This window comes from Eublepharis macularius, chromosome 12, assembly GCF_028583425.1.
Source record: "Eublepharis macularius isolate TG4126 chromosome 12, MPM_Emac_v1.0, whole genome shotgun sequence".
NCBI classification, from domain to species: domain Eukaryota; kingdom Metazoa; phylum Chordata; class Lepidosauria; order Squamata; family Eublepharidae; genus Eublepharis; species Eublepharis macularius.
The window spans coordinates 53,912,058-53,931,585 of NC_072801.1; the positions used below are offsets into that span (position 1 = coordinate 53,912,058).

The 19,528-nt window shown below is 44.2% G+C and overlaps 1 protein-coding gene across 4 annotated transcripts; it reads right to left on the minus strand.

The window, feature by feature from the left end:
* Nucleotides 1–1,374: 1,374 nt before the first annotated feature.
* LOC129340202 (serine/threonine-protein kinase SBK2-like) lies at nucleotides 1,375–19,082 on the minus strand. 4 transcript variants are annotated; one of them, XM_054994838.1, is made up of 4 exons: nucleotides 18,995–19,082; nucleotides 5,591–5,765; nucleotides 4,534–4,736; nucleotides 1,375–3,380 (listed from the first exon to the last, which is right to left on the minus strand). In XM_054994838.1, exons 2-4 carry the CDS (start codon nucleotides 5,754–5,756, stop codon nucleotides 2,823–2,825), a joined length of 927 nt encoding a protein of 308 aa, XP_054850813.1. In that variant the 5' UTR covers nucleotides 5,757–5,765; nucleotides 18,995–19,082; the 3' UTR covers nucleotides 1,375–2,822. The 4 variants fall into 4 exon arrangements, with proteins under 4 accessions (XP_054850813.1, XP_054850812.1, XP_054850814.1 ...); XM_054994837.1 differs by lacking the exon at nucleotides 18,995–19,082 and adding an exon at nucleotides 15,407–15,468; XM_054994839.1 differs by lacking the exon at nucleotides 18,995–19,082 and adding an exon at nucleotides 9,747–9,815.
* Between the last annotated feature and the right edge of the window lie 446 nt (nucleotides 19,083–19,528).

Below are 19,528 nucleotides of genomic sequence, written 5' to 3' on the forward strand. Positions count from 1 at the left end.
CACACAGCTCCTCTTGTGCAGGACTGAAGTAAATTACTGATGAAAATTATTATTTGCTACTGGGTTTTAATCTTACGCTGCTGTTTGAATAGACTGGTTTTACTGCATTTTATTTCTTACTGTTGTTTTTATTTGTTGTAAACTAAAGAGCATCTCAGGAACTTCATTGAGAGTGCAGTACAGAAGGATGTAAAATTAATATATTCCCAGCTTTGTGCTAATCTAAAAGCTATCTCCCATACTGTAATTTCAGAGTGGTAGTGTGTTACAGGGCCACCTTTGCCACCCTGGGGTTAGAAAGGTGTAATTCTGCTTAGGAGGGCACAATAAGTTTGACAGCTTTCCCGGTAGTATTCAGTTATGATTTCAGGAGCTCCTTTGGAGCAAAGTATCAGAGGAATAATATAAGATGCAAGGTATTTTTCCAGTACTTCTCTCTCTTGAAGAAAAGTTGCTTGCTCAAGGAATACTGGGTTTTGCAATAGCAGTTTCAATACATTTTCTCCTTGCACCTGTTGGATTTCTGCCTTTTCCAATTTTTTTTTAGATGTACCTACTGAAGGCATTAAGTACCATACAGAGCTCTACAGCTCTTAGTTATGCTAATGGCTCTGGCCCAAGAGAAAACAAAAGGTTTACCATTTCACATCTTGCTGGAATATCATATCTAAAAAGGAACAGATTAGGACAGTGAAAAGGCTTTCTCAAATCCTGATGGTTTTTACCATTGAGATTTCAGGGGGTTCCTAGAGTGTCAACAGGAAGTAGTGTCACTTCCAGGGTCGGATGTTGCCTTGCCCTCAAAATCTCCTTGGGGTGTCAGGCACAGACCTGGCAACCTAAGCTGGAGTGGGGCACAGTGAGATTTGCCTAAGGTTGTCTAGTGAGTTTGTGGCAGAAATAACTGGGAATTTCCTGACTCCCCATCTCCGATCAAGATGTGATAATACATCACCATGGGACTTCAGTGAAGTCTGAGAAAATGTCTGATTAATGATATATGAGGTTTGTTGTAGGGAGGTTGGAAACTATAGAAATCAGGTTTAACATCAGTATGGATAGTAGACATATATGTGGTCTGCTTTAAAAGTGCTGAATGAAAGAGAAAGACTGTAAAAATAGAAAACGAGGCACAGGACAATATCTAAAAGTAAAGGAACTGCAAAACGTTTGTCTAAAGGTCATTCAGAGCACTAGGGGACATCATGGGCCGTTTCCACACGGCTTACCGCTGCTCGTAACAACCCGGAAGATCACGCAAAAAACGCGGAAGATCGCGTTTTCTCACGCAAGATTTGCGCAATGTCACATGACGTCGCGCAAATCTCGCGCGAGAAAACACGATCGTCTGCGTTTTTTGCATGATCTTCCGGGTTGTTACGAGAAGCGGTAAGCCGTGTGGAAACGGCCAAAGTAAAGACAGTACCTATTTTATGAAGTACTAACTACAGTGTGAAATTGGGGAGCACTAATCAAGAAGACAGAATGCTAGATTGTGTTTATTGGGGGGGGGGAAATCTTGGGGCAGGAGAAATGCCAAACTCTTGAGAGGTGTTCAAAAGCTGTCTTTTCTAGCTTTCTTTTTTAATTTCTGTTTTCATACTTAGTTTTGATGTAATACATTTAGGATAGTTAGCTGTGTCATTTTAAGCAGAGTTACACCCTTCCACGCCAATTGACTTCGAAGGGTCTAGCTCTGCTTTGGGTGGCACTGCACGTCTCCTGCGCTCAGGAGTTTTTTTCTGGGGTGCGGGGAGATGGGATGAGAGGTCAGGGGAAGAAGCAAGCTCTGCCTAGCCCCTCAGGTATTCCTGACGGTCATGGAATGACAGAATGCCAAGTGAACAATAAAAACAAAAACTTTCCAACCAGAAAACATTCTGGCTCCCCACCTTGAAATATTGCTTCTTTCCTTGGAGGCTAAAGCCCTGAAAGACAAATCAGACCCTTGGGACCTTGCAGTCACTATACTGAGGAAAGAGCTACTTGCTATGCTTAGTTTTGTGGTCACTTTGGAAGACTTTTTTTTTTCTAAGAACATCCACCAGGGCTGCTTTTTCAAGGGTGAAAACAGGATGGATGAAGAAAAGCCTTTTTTCTTCCCATTTTTGCTGAAAATGAGAGAAATTTACAGCTCATCAAATGGTAGGAAACTATGCAGATAGTGAAAGAAAATATACAACATACATGGTAAGGATAAATGTGTGACAGAGTTCATAACTCTGATATAACCATTTTTAACAGTCTGGATAATCTCAGTGAAATGTCCATACATTTTATTTTTTTTCCTTTTAAAAATGCACTCATGAAAAATTGGGAATAACTCTGGAATCTTGTTGGCCAGAAGACGATCACCTGAGCATATGTCCGGACATCCATGCCACAGCTGTGATCTTGCGCTTCGTCACTGGTAAAAAGAAATTCAGGGGCATAAGGAAGAGGACAACTAGAGCAGGCCTTGTAGACTGGAGTTCTGTCTCATGAAACTGGGGAAAAATTCTATTAAAATATTTAAAACAGGCATATTTTCAAAATCTGAATCCAAAATTTCAGATGGGAAGCCTAGGGTTATCAATTTTTCAAGAAATCTAAAGGCTAAGATTCAAATAAAAGGATAGCTTGTGATCATTTCTATCCCTTGCAAAATTATAAGGTCAGGATAAGAAATGCAGATGCACTGAAGTTTTATGTAACCAACTTGTGCTCCTCTCTATAAGAAAAAGAAATATAAATTCAATTTTTTTACAAGCAAATATGAGACAGGAAAAAAGTGCTTAACTTTTTTTACCCATCAAATTCATTTCAGCACAATGGTGTGACTGCTAGTGGCCTTTGGCTACCATCTCAGCTCGCCACGGCCGATCAAGGTAGCTGAGTACACAGCGGAGAGGGCCACGTTTTGATGGCTCCACGGCCAGGAGTTTCCGCAGCATAGAGATGGCATCATTTGAGAGTGGCCGCCAGTGAAATGGCAGGTCTTCATCCAAACCAGATTCTTGCCATTCCACAAAGTCCTCAAAGAAGGAATCTTCAGGAAGCGTCTTCTCCCAAGGGAAGTAACCAGTGAGCAGGCAGAAGATCAGCACTCCCAAAGCCCAAGCATCCAGGCTGGCGTCAATGGGAAGGCCGGGCGTGTCACCAGTGCCACGGCTCAGTTCAGGTGCGGTGTAGGGGATTACCCCAGTCACGAGACGCAGCAGGGTGCCCTGGGGACGTGTCAGGCCAAAATCTGTCAGTTTGATGCAGTGGCAATGGCGGTCAAAAAGCAAGATGTTCTCAGGCTTGACATCTCGGTACACAAGGCCCCGGCTATGGATGAAGTCCAGTGCACTCACCAGCTGTTTAGCACAGAGTTTAGCTGCCGGCTCCGGGATGCCAGCCTAGTCGGAGAAAAGAGGCATTACGTTTACTGCAACTGGTCTAGAAAGCGGCTGCCAGATTGTTGAAAGCAGCAAGCTGCTAGGCCCCTGTTAATCTTAATCTGTTCCATCTAAACTGATTTCTAGACAGTTTCCAAGATCTGGCCCTATCCCTATTGACGTTCCACCAATTGCTAGAAACTTCTTCAAAGGTCTCCTTAGAGTTGTAAGAAGTCTTTTGTTCAAGCTGGGGAATGGTAGTTTTAGTTTAGCTAACTGTTTTAATACTGATTAAAGAGGGTTTTTTAATGATGTTGCTGATTTTCTTATTAGAGCAGGAAACCAGAGGCTACTTTGGTCTGGATCATCGTCATTCTTTGTCTATGTTTGTGCCTTTATGTTATTCATAAACATACTGTAACCTGCCATGGGGATCTATTTGAGAATGGAAGGATGGGAAATAAATAAAATAATAAATTTGTATAGAGTCAGGACTCTTTTTGTGCTAGTGACTTGGTAGGCAAAGCACAAGGCCATTTTATGGATAGGCATAAGCACACACACAAGGCTATTTCTAGTAAAATATATATGTACATGGATTTCCCCCACCATGGTGCTTAATTTGAACCTTAAAACATTTTAATTTGGCGTAATCAGCAGACCTGAGAAGGGAGTCCCTGCTATGACAAACTGGTGATGTTTACTGTTTAGTTATTTATGTACTTTATAGTCCACCGTTCTCACTGGGACTCAAGGGGGATTACACAGAGTAAATCAATACAATCAACAGGATACGACATTCAATAAAAAATGCAATGGGATTTGAATTGTAGAAATCTGGAACCAACCAGAAATCTGTCATATTCCGAACATGCTAGCTCTTTCCTTGCTAGCAGCTATGTTAGAAGTAGGTTGCTTAGAAGCATGAATGGAGCTGGTATGCTTTGCTGTTCTGTCACAATAATTAACAGTTGCATTTTCCTGCTGGACAAGACAAGTTGCAAATGACTACTGCAGTGCAATGATAGCACAGTATCAGCCTTGTATGGATGTAGCCTTTGAGAGCAATCCTAAGCAGGTCTGCTCAGAAGTCAGCCTCATGTTATTCCTCCCAGGAAATTGTCCTTAGGACTGTAGTCTCAGTGTTGGCATAGCAAGCCTTTGTATGTCTTACCTTTGGCTTGATAATGGAGATGAGATCTCTGTGCAGGGCTGCCTCGTACAGGAAGCCATAGTGCTGGCTAGATTCTATGGCAATGCCAAACATGCCGATGATGGCAGGGTGGGCAGAGAGTGAAAGGGCCACGCAATATTCATATAAGAAGTTCTGCAGCTTGGTACTGGCTTTAGGAAGAAGCTTGAGAGCCATGGGGGTCCCTGAGGAAGGTAGGTAGGTAGGACACAGGCACATGAGTGTTTATATCAATACATGCACTTGCACAAATAGACGGGCAGCTGAAATATAGTACACATGCAGCCTAAGACAGCCTCATGGTTAAAAAAAAACCTTTGGAAATTAGTATTTTTTTCCTACAACACTGAAACATATGACATTGCATTATCTTGAATTGCCATTGGTCTCTCAAGGGCAGGATTATCTACTCATGCTGGCAGCAGCTCTGCAGGCTTTTGGGCACAGGTTTTTTCATATCATTTCCTATATGTTCCTTAGTAGGAGATGACAAAGATTTAAGCTGGGACCTTTTGCATGTCAAGTGGATTCTCTACTGCTGAGCCATGGCCCCTCCCCATTCTCAATCACTGTGTGTGAAAACAATCAATTCACTGTTACGCTACAGCCCCAAGGAGAGATCAAAGTATGTTCCCAGCAGTGCCATGAAATTCTTTGGGGCATATGTCTCACTTCAACAGCATTTTTTCTCACGTTTAGTTCCTCATCTGTAATACACAGAGAACATTTTGAAGAGCTGATTAGGAATTTCAAATGCATTATGGTTTCCCAAAGTCACCTGCAGTCTTGAGATTAATCAGTGGCCATTTCTGTAACAGACTGGATGTCCATCAAACCAACAGGCAATTTCACAAAGACCACTGGGTTTGCCACAGTCAGTAAGCAGAGTAATTTGAATTGGCCACTCCATCTTCGAGAATAACCATAATACGAGGAAATCCCCTGCATTTTCAGGCATTTTTTTGCTGATACATGTTCAATGTAAATGGTTTATGGGTGAATAGAATTACCTGAGCACACAATGCAGTTAAATCCTTACCCCTCTGCCTGTGTGTCACAAGGACCACCTGGCCGTATTTCCCCTTGCCCAACTCCTTGATGATCTGGTAGTGCTCAGTCACTTCCATGTGCACCAGATTCTGAGAAGTGATCTTCAACATCTCTTCTAGAAGAGCCTGAGCCTCCGTTCCCAAGGTCAGATCCATAGCCAGAGACTGAAAGAAATACAAAAGCACACCTCCCAAAGTTTCAGAACTGCAAATAGGGCCAGTCTTGTATAGGCACACCTCTGTAGTCACATCACACTTTGATATAAACTCTTGAACTCATGAAGCTTCCTGTGTGTAATGTGGGTTTGGGGTTTCTGGGAAGACATGTCAAACTGGCAGCAGGACAAACAGCCAGACTCCATGGCTGTTTTCTGCTGCCTGAAACAGCGTTGGGTGTAAGGGGGAGGGTGAAGCCCCTCCCGCAGCTGTAGTGCGCTTGGCAGACAGTTGGTGGAGCACCAGTTTTTAAGGTGAGTCCCAGTCAGATGTGTACTGTGTGTTTGATCAGGGAACATCTTGTGTGACAAGGATCTTCTATTGGGTCAGACCATTGGTCTATCCAGGTCAGTGTTGTCTATTGACTGAAGGTAGCTCTCTGGGTTCTTGGATATAGTTGTTTCACCTCACCTACTCGCTGGTCCTTTTTTTCCGCTGGAAATGCTAGAGACTGACCATCACTCTACACATTACTTCTTGTATGAGTTCTCCATGGAGCCAACCCATGCTCCCTGCAGACACACATTACCTCGGGGATTGGCTTCTATTTAAAAAAAAACCGAGCATTCAAATGGAAAGCTGCTGATGAGGGAGGGAGAGCTCCTGCTTTTCTCCCAAGCCTTTGCCCCCTTCCATTTTCCCAATAAATTGTTTAAGAGTCAGAAAAAAGAAGAATTCCTGGAATCAGGAAAGGAAATCAAGTAGTTTACGCAGAACAAGAAATGAAGGTGCAAATTAAAAAAAAAATCTTTATAAAGAAGAATTTATAAATGAAGTAGAGATGGAGAAATATTTATCTGAGGTATCAATAACACAATGAAGAAAACCTATACAAAACAGCACACAATATCAACCAAAACAATAAAAATCCAAGAAAATTATGTAGAACAACCAAAAAGCCTGGGCAAAAAGGAAAGTCTGCGGTTTGGATAAAGCAATGCAGAAGCAGAAATGTAAATTAATTTAGCACAGTTCTGTTCATACAATTCTTGTGCAACACCTAGCACTTTCCTTCCTATGTGTAACAGTGCCCAGAAATTGATTGCACAACATCTTGCACAAGCAGATACGCAAGTGAGAATGCAGTAACTTAGCTTTAGTGCAAGCGACTATGTCAGTCTCTTTCTTGTGTTTCTGCTCACGCAAGCAGAAACTCTGTGCTGGACCCAAACCTGTATCTGGTACCTAAAATTTCAGCATCCCTTGTAGATACACAACAACCCTCGGCAATTAGCAGAAAACCTTGATCACGACAGAATTTCATCGTGACCAAGAAACACAACCTCTAAATTGCCTTATTTAGATATGGCATATACAGATTGAGACTGCCTCCACCATACCCAATGCATGGACAAGGGAAAGTCAGTCAGTATCCACACAGAGAAATGCTTTGTCTGACTTTCCCAATAAATGTTCTCAAATATTTCCTATTAGGCTTACTTTGAAGCCATCTCCATGTCAAAATGAGGCATGAGCTCGCTCCCGCAGGGCAAAAAGGGCTGCTGCCGGCCTCATGTTTTCCTTCAATGTACGCTTCATGTTTTATAGATCATGGAGGGTTGCCATGAAGATGGGAAACAAAAGATAAATTATCTGGAACCAATTCTATCCATACCAGACTCTTCTCTGTCTGTCATCTGCACCCTCCACCTCACTCTGGGTCTCCTAGACCTTCCTTGAATGAACCTAAAGAAATCACAAAACCTTTCAGAAGATTTCCAAAATATTGATGTGAGGCAGGGTACACTGTGAAAGAAACACATGCAATTCCTTAATTTATGTGCTATCCTCTTAAATCCCGTGGAGGGCTGTGAAAAGCAGCTAGCAGCTACCATAGCAGTGTGACTCATAGCATGGTAGCTGGCATACTGTTCTTAGGTAGCATTGGTATCTTGGGGTCTGTTTGGCCCATCATATATTAAATTTATTTATTTATTTATTTATTAAATGTATAGCCTGCCTTTCTTCCATTATGGTAAACAGGTCTCCCATCTAGGCAGACCCAAATGTACTTAGCTTCAGCCATATTGCTATATCATTATGCCTCCCATTTATCTACCTGGAGTGGGGATTTACCTGTCTCCAATCCCAATTTCCTGGTCCCAAGGAGATTGGTGTGGGGGGCGGGGAGCCACTCACCAGAATAGTGACCTATGATGTCATGAAGTAATTTCTGGCTACATAACCAGAAATAACGGCCATTTCCACACAGCGTACCTTGTTCCGGAAAACAGCGAAATCTCACGAGAAGATGCTGTTATCGCATCTTCGTGCGAGATTTCGCTGTTTTCTGGAACAAGGTAAGCCGTGTAGAAATGGCCAACGTCACTGCATTGTGGGATGCTCTAGGATTAACCTGAAATTCTATGGCAAAATCCAGTTCAATTTCTTGCATTTCCCCCCTGCCATTCACTTAGAGATCCCAGGTCCCCGAGTGGAGGTGTGGGATCCCCCACTCCCACCCTCCACCACCCACCATGACCCACCTGGCCAGCGAAAGGGAAAGGCGGGGGAGCAGACCTCCCTGGCATGCTCCCAGGGCAGCACAATGACATTACTCCTGGGAATTATGTCATCGTGCTATCCCAGAAGCATGAATATGCTTTGCAGTAGGCCAATTTGGGCCCCAATGTGCCAAATCAGGCCATTTAAGGCCCAAACCAGCCTGTTGCAAAGCACAGGAGTGCTTCCCAGAAGTAACATCATTGCACTGCCCCAGGAGTGTGCGCAAAGACATCGCAAAAGGTGAGTGCTGGGTCCCCCCTCACCCCCCAGGAATGTAAGGGGACTTGGCAACCCTACATTTGACAGAGTGTGTGGGGGGGGGATGGAGGGCAGGATGGGGACAGGAGCTCCCCCACTCCTACCAGGTAAAGAGCAACCATAGTTTAGAATGTTGGGGATTATAACAAGGATGATCTGGGTTCAACCGTCCTTTTGTTTTTGAATCTCACTGGATGACCTTGAGCCAGTCACTTTCAGTCTAACCTACCTCACAGGGTTCTTGCAGATAAAACAGAAGATGGGAGATCTATGTATGCCACTCTGCATTTCATGAGGGCTAAGCAGTACCAAGATAAAAGATCTGAAGAGACAGAGCAAAATCTTTATCAAAATGTGGAACTTGAGGTCCTTGGAGCAGAAATACCAAGGGTTGACCTTTTGACCTTCTTCATGTACCACATCATTACTGCCACTAAACCACACATCCCTCCTCCCTAGTTCATATTTTCTCAGCAGTTCCCTTTGTCTTAGGACATTATTGACCTAATCAGATCTCAGAAGCTAAGGAGGCTGGCTTTGGACAGTAATTGAATGGGAGACCTTCAGAGAAGACCATGGTTGCTATGTAGAGGCAGGCAATAGCCAACACCTCTGTTGGTCTCTTGCCTTGAAAACCCCAGCAAGGGTCACACCATAAGTCGACTATGATTTGGTGGCACTTTTCATCACCATGCCTGGTACAGCATGCTGCCAGCTCTAGGGCTTGGACCAGCTCTGCTTGGGTAAAACAAAACCCACTGGGTTTTTTTTTACAATCTTGCTGCAATCATGAGCTTTTAAAATGCCTTTTTCAATAAGGAGAGTGATTTTGTGGTTCAGGTAAGCCACGCTTGCAAAATGGGGGAGAGGCTGAATACTTAGGTGGATAATCTACAAGACATGCAAAAAAGCCACAGAGCAACATGTGAAGATTCTCTGCACACATGCTAAGATGCATGCACAATGTGCAAAATGAAACACACATTTGAACTGAGGCTTTCTTTCCCTGTGCTACCGTTTGGCATGCAGTCAGCCATGCAGATAAAAAGATTGCAAAAGTATAGCACGCACAAATTTCTGCGAGAGCCCCTAAGGCTTATCCACAAATGTGTTTGCACAGCCAACTCACAATGTCAAACAGGATCTTAGATGTACATGCTCACTCACATTCACACAATCTTTTCTGGCGCCTCCTCTTTTGCACAGGCACGTTGCAGTGTCCTTGTGTGGTTCTGCTTCTCCTCTACCCTGCTACGCCTGTCCTAAATCTTGCATGAGGCTGCAAGGGCTGATTTCTTCTGCATTCACTGCACCTCGACAGAGGTTCATTTCAGTCTGCAGCCTACCAGGAATAAATATGCGAGCACGTTTTTCCAAATCAGACAGATCCCACTTCCGACCACAATTGGGTCACATTTGCAGAGCAAGGGGAAGGAGTGCCTTGCACTCCCCCCTCCCCTAAACACATGGCGATGACGCATCCTCCTCACTATGTGGTCTCCCTTGGGCCGAAGCAATAAATAGAGCCATCCTATAGCTGCAGAGGCCTCTAGGATGAAACCTTGCCTGAGCCCTTCTTCGCCTCCCCGCAGCTCTCCAGGGTGTCCAAATCCAGGAAACCTCTCAGTGACCTTGAAACAGAGGAGCACAGCATTCCCAGCACCCTCTTAGCCAAGGCCAGATTAAGACATGCAAAAGCCCTAAACTAAGTCAAGTTTAAGAGACCCCCATAGCATTACCCCTCCCCCAAAAGGGGGAATTTAGGTTTCAAGGGTTTTTTGCATTTAGAGGCCTCTCATCAGCTGAGGTCCTAAACTGTAGTTTACTTGGCTTATGCATAAATCTTAATTGGTTCTGTTCACACAGTCACAAACAAACTGGTTGGGATGGGTGCAAAGCAGAAACCAGAAGTCACTCTGCATTTAGCTTGAGTTTTGCTTATCTCAATGGACATCAAATTGATAGATTCAAGTTCTGATTGTTTTTATAAGTAGCCACTCTGGGCACTTGATCCTTTCAAGAGGAAAGGTAGAAATTATTTCAAATTAAGATCAGTTTGCACAAGGTGAGCACATGGACTGAACAGAGATGAACTGAAGTGTCCTCACAGTCAAGTTGTTGTGTGATTATTTACTCAGTGAACAACACAATACACAATCCATTCAGACCTGCTACCACACCATATCAGTTCCATTTTACCGTTTGCAGTGAAATCGCAAGTGTGAATTGAGTTGCATGATAATAGTTTTGTAGCTTAAAAAGTACCATTTGCTCAACACAGTTGTTCATTTACTCTGGCTGTGCTTGCAGGAAGTAATCCTAGAATTGCCAACAGAGTTTTTATATCCCTGCCACAAGCTCATCTTCCTGGCCAGTTTCCAGAACAGGAGGATATAAAGCCGGGGGTGGGGTGGGGGTAAAAAGTGTTACGGTAGTTCTGTTCTCATTGATGCATTAATGTGCTATCATGCACATGAAGCACCTGGAAATGTATATGTTCTCATAAGAAGCATACAGAGGTGGCTGATGCCATTTTCCACTAAGAAGTTTTTGTATATAATCTCATCTCCATGAACTGCTACTCAGCCAGTTGATCATATTAAGTCTGCCTCTATTTGGGTTGGGCTGCCTCTTAACTGAATCATAGCAACAGCTAAAAACAATGAAAAGCATTTTGCACATGCTCAGAGGCCACCCCAACTATCTTGGGATAAAGCAAATAACTTTCATCCTGTAAATCTTGCATGCCAGTTTCAGGATGTCTGGCATGCAAATGTCACAGTTCTTCAGCTGTTCCCATCAATAGACAATCAGGCTGAAACTCTCTAGACTGGGCAAACTGCAGAGACTGGATGCCCTGAAGTGATGTTGGCTTGGATCCTATGAATGAGTTCCTTGCTCACTAGACAGCCTTTGCTGTGGAGCTTGTTTCCCCTTGCACCGGTGCTTCCATTTGGTGAGATCAATGGCATTCAATGACCACTTTTGTAAACTGAAGTGCTAGCACAAGTGTCTCCAACTTCTTTGAGCCTGTGGGGACAGTTGGAGCTCTGACACAGTGTGGTGGTGCAGCAACAAAATGGCTGGCACAAAATGGCTGGCACAGGAGGCAGAGCCAGGCACAAAATGGCTGCTACAGCTTGCCTTCAGTCACACAATGAAGATCCTTGTGCTGTGGATGCAGCTTCTGCCAAAGCAATATATTAAAAAATCTGCACAGCCAATCAAATTTCCAGTAGTTAATCAGAAGCTATACTTAGCAAAAGCCTCACCTGGCCACACTCACTTTCTTAAAACATTTGGTGAGCACCATTAAGGGTGTTGGCAGGCACAATCATGCCCACAGTAGGGCTGTCAGTCCCCCAGTGGGGGCAGGGGATCCTCTGCTCCCAGCCTCTGCCCCCCCACCACTTATCTAGCGGGAGGGAGGGAAAGGCCTGTGGAACAGGCCCAGGAAGCAAAAAAACCTCACTTCCAGAAGTGACATCATTGTGCCCCACCGGGAGCATGTGCGTTTTTTGCATGCAAGAGAGAAGAGGTAAGTGCCTCTCCCAACCAGGAGGGCAAGAAAATCTGGCAACTCTCTCCACAGGTACCGTGTTGGGGACTCTGTGCTAGTGCAAGAGGAAGAGCACTCCACAGCAGAGCCATCAGTAGCGCACATGGAACTGGTTCATAGTATCCAAGTCCGTCATCTATTATGTCTGCCACAACCTTCCACATCTTGAAGCCTGCCCATCACACGCGTGCAGCAAAATCAAAACAAATTATGCCCTCTTAAGCCTATTCCACAGTCAAAATGCTATTGTGCTGGTTACAGAAGCCAGTTGGACCGGGGATGGCAGAGCGGAAAACTGTTTTGATCACGGTCACTTTTGAGGCACTCTTGTTTTTCCCCAAGTCCAGCAGGTGGGAGCCGTGCAGACTGGCTCCATGTTATATTACATTTCGGGTGCCCCGCTGAAGATGGACATAGCCCCCTGCAGCCCCCTCGCTTAGCTGCCACTTGAGTGCCTGCTCTCTGATTCCTTGCCAAGCGTCCTCTCTTACACGCTAGGAAAGTTCATGGGGATTTGGGCCTAAATGGGATTGACACGCTCCTAATGCCACTAGAGATCCATTTCCAAGCTTCTGGAGGCAGAGTGAAAGGGCATGAGCCAGCTAGGTCCAGCCACCCTCGCCTTTTCCTTTCACATGCCTAGAAATTCCTGGAGACGGACTCTTTCAGTAACAGATGCAAGTGTAGAAATGGAGGCAATTGTCAGTGCTTTTTTTTAAAAAAAAAGAAAAGAAAGAAAGATGTTATGGTTCAAGCCAGGATGGAAGCTATTCCTAGAATTCTTCATCCTGAGGTTTTCATTTCAGGGTTTCATTTCTGTTATTGATTGGCAAGCAAAGGGCACTTTGTACATGCTCAAGGGTGTTCTGCTATTTATCACTAAAACAAATTTGTTACCATGCTCATTTAACATTCCTTCTGATAATTTTTTCCAAATTTTTACTGGGAAGAGTGAAAATTTCCACCCAATGAGACAATATAATCATCGGCTTGGATCTTACGAACAAGTCCCATGTAAAGTTACCAGCAGGTATCTGACACCAGTAGGAGATTGGGTAGGCAGGGAAATGGAGGTGGGGGAGCACTGTCACTCTGATGTTGTGACATCATTTTTGCGGCAAACTCAGAATTGGCATCATTACAGCAACATGACATTCTAGGATTCACTATGTCATATTGTAACGATGATGTCACTTCCAGGTTCACCCCAGAAATGATGTCATGTTGTCAGTCAGGGTGACAGTAATTTTCACACACACCCTCTGCACTATTGAGCAGCAATGGAGGCTGGGGGTTGTATAGTTATAGCAGGGAGACCTAGCAGCCCTAGTTCTGTACATGCTAGATAGACTCAGTTGTGGAGGGTGCTTCCTCTTCTGCTAGCACTTCCATTTGCACCAAATCAGTGGTTTTCCATGAGCCTCTGTACTCATGGATGTGCTAACAGAAGGGGAAAGTGTTCATGGCACAGGCTGCCTAAATTACCTGGAACTAGCAGATTCTTCCTTTTTAAAAAAAAATTATTAAAGAAATCTTTAAATCTCAAACTTTTGTTATCACTGGTTATTGCAGTCATACAACTTGTTAAACTTCAGTTGGAAAGGAAAAATGCCCCTTCTTTTACTGATGCGGTAGCCATTTCTCAGAGACCCTACTAAGGCTTCATAGAATATTCTCCTGTTACAAGTAAAGCCAGAAATGTTTGCCCTTCCTATACTGAGCTGCTCTTGCATACCACTTGCTATGATCGATCGTATGTGTCTGCAAGGAACCCAATCTCAGGACAATCCTTGCACGCAAAGCAGGGCAAAGGGGATGTATAGGAAGGGGAGGTGATTGCCAAGGCAACTGGGTAAACCTCTGTAGCCAGTGCTGCTCAGGTCCAACTTGTTTGCCTCAGGCATGAGGCAGAGAAGGCTATTTTTTCCGTTGGCTAAGCAAAAGGCCCCTTCTGTTCTTCACTGTTGAGTTTCCCCTACTCACTTTCACAGGACAAGAGATGGATATTGCCTAGATGATAGATCTTGCTGCGACCTAAGCTGAGTAACAAGGCAATCCTACACATACTTTCCTGGCATGAAGACCTATTGAGTAGACCTAAGATTTTGAGTAAATCTGTTTAGACTTTTAAAGGCAGGTTCAAATAGCCTGCTCTAGAGTACTTCCTGTTTTGCCACCTTTTCTGTAAATCTCTGCTAATTCCTGGTTTAAAAGATAAGTGAGGACTACATTGAATCATTACATGAGATCGCACCACATGCCCCTGACCCACTCAGTGTGTTTTCTCCTGTACCAGTATTCCTCTGAGACAGAGAGAATGAGCACAGGAATCTATTCTCCCCTTTGAGTGGGAATTATCTGAATTAGGGTTGACAGCCAATGGCAGGCAACCAGTGGGAGCTGGGGAGCGGGGAAGCACAACTGATTCAACAGTGTCATGTTACTTCTGGGGAAAACTCAGAAGTGATAACACAGCACTCTAGGAATTGCCAGAAGCTACATGGTTTTACCATAGTGTTTCCAGTGATTCCTAGAGCTATGTGATGTTACTTCCGGATGTAATCCTGTTGAGCTGACAAGGAATTTTTACTTTATTTTTCTCCTGTCAGCTAATGGAATGGCAGCGGGCAACAGGAGCTGGAGGTGGGAGATCTACCACCCCTAGCAGGTAACTGACAAACATACGTAAGAGTTGTGTTCACAGCAGCAGATTTCCCATGTCCTCTGGAACTAAAATGTTCCCATTAAGGAACAAGAGGACTCACACATTGCTGAAGTATCATTTTCCTTGCTGATGCTGACTGGAGGCACTCAGTGTGCTCACTCCCAAGGAAAGGTTTCCAATGGGGAAAGCATGGGTTTATGACGACAACCAGGAAGCTGCAATGTGTTCTTGCCCGGAGGCTAGTCTAGGAGGGTGTCAATGTAGCAGAGCACCTAGGAATCAAATGTAGGATCCTCTCTTTTCCCTTGGAGTCACTTTGGTTGGGAGACTTGGGTCAGATGACACTTGTTGCAGGAGGTTCCAAGATGCATTCACTGGTTTTATTATTATTTTTAAAAATGGGACTGAAAATGTTATTATAGCAAGTGTGTGTGTGTGTGTGTGTTTCGCTCACTGTTTTCTCATCCTAATCTTTTGCACCACATAAAGTTGTCAATCTCAAAGTGGGGTCAGGAGATCTCCTGGAATTACAACTGATTTCCAGACTACAGAGCTCACTTCTGGAGAAATTGGCAGTTTTGGAGGGGGGACTCTATAGCATACCATAGAGTCTAGGAGAAATAGAAGTCCGTCCCCAAATCTCCAGGAATTTCCCAAGCCAGAGTTGGTAGCCCTACACAGGAGAGTAAAACAGATTAGGAGAGATTCGGAAAAAATGATAAAATGGTTAAGCACCCTCTCCCCTCCACATCACTGTTCCCATCGCATTTGAACCCCCCCCCCCTCTGCTTTTTCATTTTTAAAAGTGGAGAGTTTTGTGGGGGAGGGTCTCCCATTTCACACACAATTTGGTTCACATTTGAAGTAACCTATTTTTGCTGTTCTGGAAGGGAGCTGGTGCTTTTTCAAAACTGAAAGAAGTATTGTTCTCTGTACTAAAAAGTTTTTGTAATGCTGGCCACCCCTTTACTGAACAGAGCAGGCCACCTAAGGTCACTCTAGAAAAACAGGCACCTGCAGAGGGCACTTGCCTCTTGACATCAAAGGGGCAAAGGGCGTGCAAGGCTGCACAGTGGCTCAGAGTGAAAGACAAGGAGGGGGTCGAAACGTCATCCTCACTGGCAACAGCTCTTTTGCTACAAGAATGCCCCTCCACAGCAAAAAGAGTGTCTCCTGGACAGAGAACAAGCCGCTGGGTTATACAAGGGCACAGCTAACAAGCCACAGCTTCCCTTACTTCTAAATACTCTCTGATGGGACGATCTGCCAAGGAAATTCTCTCTTTGGTTTCCCTTTTAACACGCACACAATGGCTTGCCAGCCGTGCACTGGCAAGTCATGGGGGCTTGTAAGGGTTAGAGCAGGGGAGGGGGAGCATCATCTGCATGATACTATCACTCCCAGAAGTGGCATCAACACACTGCTGTGGAGCTCTAAAAATTTCCCCAACCTCTATGACCATAGAGATTGGGGGAAATCCTAGAGAGCTGCATAATGTGATGACATCACTTCGGGTCTTCAGCCAGAGGTGACGTTATTGCATCACACAACACCATTTCCCTTGCCTTTCTTTTTTGTACTGCTTGGATCACTGAGCATACGTAATGGAGGGTGGCGGCAGGATCTTTCCTGCCAATGTCAGGCAAGAGGCAACCGTATCACGTAGCCACCAGATATGTCATTAGGTGCTTTTGTGGTAAATGGACCCTCCGAAAACTTTATCATCCTTACATTTGGTGTTCCAGCCCATCAGTGCACGTCAGGCAAATGACAGCTTGAAACAGTCTAGATTCACAAGCTAATTTTGATATTAATTTCAAATACATGGCTTTCTCCTAAACAACTCAGGACTCAAGGTGGGAATGGAACGGGTAGATGAAGTGAGTGAAGTGGCATCTCGGACAGAACAATCTTTCACTTTTCCTGTGGGTTTCACAAACCACTAGAATGGTTCATTTATTAAATTTATTTATTAAATTTAAAATTTATTAAATTTAAAATTATTAAAATTATTCCCACCTTTCCCATTATGGAACACAACAATATGCATAAAGTTCCCAGGCAGTCAGCCATGCAAGAGAATCAAAGCTTCTGCCAGGTTGCTGTATCCTGTACCATACAACCATATCTTAGAATTACAGACCTGTCTAGACATAGCATAAAATAAAATGCAAAGAAGCGCAGGTTGGGCTGCTAGCAGGAAGAACCCTGGGCAGATCTACTGCCCCATTTCAATCTATCTGATTCAGTCCCACCCGAAGGTCCTTTTACTCTGGGTATAGTGTAGAAACGGAGAGGCTTATGTGGCATTTGCTGGTTGCTTGATCTTGAAATGTTTGCAAGAAAACATTTTTTCTGTTGCAAGTTGTTTTTAACAATTAATTTGGAAAAGAGGGTGTCAGTATATAAGTATTTCATATATATTTCCTAAATGGTCATTCTTGGACTTTGGGTACTCTCAGGAGTGGAATTTCCATATTGTGCAAAATACTTGGGAACAACCATTCTACATTTTGTGGCTGTGTAAACCTGGGTGGAATCCGTCACATTGCATAACTACCCTAATGACTGAATGGTGTGAAATGCAGGATGTACCACACAATTAAAGAGTGCGCAAACTTAGAAATAACCTATATTATAGCTTAGCTATACTGGGCCTTAGCTTTCCTTAGCATCCTGAAAAATCAGCCATCTTTTAAAAAGCAATATTGTAGCTCTTGAATCTCTGGACGGCCTTGCAAAGCCTTTAAGTCTTAAAAAAAGAGAAGGGGCTAAGGAGGATTTTCAAGGGTCAGGGCTTCAGTGCCTTGCATAGCTTTTTGTTTCTCTTCACTTTGAGAAGTAGGGAGGCCATTGCCCAGAGGGCATCAGGAACATGAAGAGACAATTGGTGCAGAAGAAAAAGAATCTTTAATAACTTGACAACCCCTATGCATTTCGCATCCAGCTTCATCAGTGGGAACCTTCAAGATTATTTTTAGTTCTGTTCCCATATATTACACTTTAGCAAAGTGTGATAGACAGATGCAGAGATGTCTAGGGGCACCAATTCCTTAGGGAGCATCATATGTTCATATATGGATATGAACAGATTTACATAATTGAAGAAATCAAGCTGCAACCATGCTCACTCTGTTTGGGTTAAAGTTACAGTCTCCCCTGCAGTGTTGACCTAAGAACAATCTCTTCTGTAGTTTCCACCAAAAGCCAGCTGTACCCAGCAATGACTGGCCATCATTTGTGATATTACAAATGCCTCCTCCCTAGAACAGTTTTCAAGGTTTTATTTTAACTGAGTTTGTTACTGGACAGATATTTAACTAGACTTTTTCATAATATGAACAGTGATGAGGAAACCTGCACCGAACTTGAAAGCAAGTGTGTGCATCATTTGAGATGTGCAAGTAAGGGAAGTTGCAGGACATTCATTTTGTACATTCATTTTGCTGCAACGTGTGTTTACATACTGCTCTCAGACACCAGAAGATCATCTTTGATCAACGTTCACTGTGAGCACTGATTGTGATTGTGTCTTTTGCCAATTATCTTAGGATGCAACTAGTTGTTCCAAGAAAAATGGAGCTGCTGCCACTCCATGTTTCTTTCCCTCCTTTTCCTGAGAACATGTCCTATAACACAACTCATGATGGCATTACTGTGCTCTGTGTTTCACCCACTACTGACAGCCAGTTATGTGATCCGGGGCAGCAAATCGCATGGCTCAATGGCATCATGTCATACCGTGCATTCGGTCCTCGTAAACATCACTGAGGAAGCCGGGAGAAAGAAATATGGCAGCTTGGTGATTTAACCTGAGTGAAAAAATATTGTGCTGGAATTCCATCATCTTTGATCATTTCTCCACATCTGCCCACTTTGGCTGCCGCGCTGTAATCCTCATATATCAAGTCCCCGGACAGAGACGTTGCTAAGAACGAAAGTTACAGGCTGAACGCTCCGTATAGGTATTATTTTTTTCCTCTCTTTGGCTTCAGCGGTACACTGTTTGACTCCCCGCCCCCATATCTGATATACCTTTGCAACCTGCCAGACTGCACTGGGTAAAACAGGCAAAGTCCCAATTGTTGTATGCAACCATACTTGACCCTTTGTAGTTCAGGTAAGGAAGGTGACCCAGGGCCAAGCTCTCTCTGTCTATCACTGGCACTATAGGCAACACCTGGTACTTACCCACTTCCTGCTGTGCTGCTAAAGGACCTCTGGGGTGCCCAGTCTCTCTCTCTCTCTTGCTCCTGCTGCTGTCTGGTGTGACTGTGTGGAGTGCAGCTGGGGTGTCTGCCAGGCATTACCAGGCTAAGCGTGACGCTCCGCCTCTTCTCCTGTGCCACACGGCCTGTAGAACTGGAGTCTGGACGAGGGGGGGAGCGCAAGGGAGGGATTGTCATCTATCTCTTCAGGACAGATGAAAGAGTGAGCATACCAGGCAGGCTGCTCCGCCCAACAGCATTCAGGCCGGGCTGTGGCATCTGCCAGGATACCTAACGCCACAGCAACAGTTTGGGCTCCTGTTCCTGGGGCTTCAGTGGCCTTTCACCTCTTTCCCATAGTCCTCTACCATGCCCCATAATCCTTCATGCTGTACTTGTGATACAGTGACATCCTGTGTCTGTGTATCTTCATTACAGGGAGAGGGGGAGAGGCAAATTAGAAAAAAAAGATAGCATTTCTCTGTGTGTGCAATCCATATGTCCCATCTTCCCCACC

Bases quoted from the DNA above. Each gene is read 5' to 3' on its own strand.
- LOC129340202 (XM_054994837.1), bottom strand. The intron at 4,737-5,590 runs GTAAGGATTTAA...TACCTTCCTCAG, and splicing joins TGTGACACACAGGCAGAGGG to GGACCCCCATGGCTCTCAAG. The intron at 3,381-4,533 runs GTAAGACATACA...TTCTCCGACTAG, and splicing joins TCTCCATTATCAAGCCAAAG to GCTGGCATCCCGGAGCCGGC.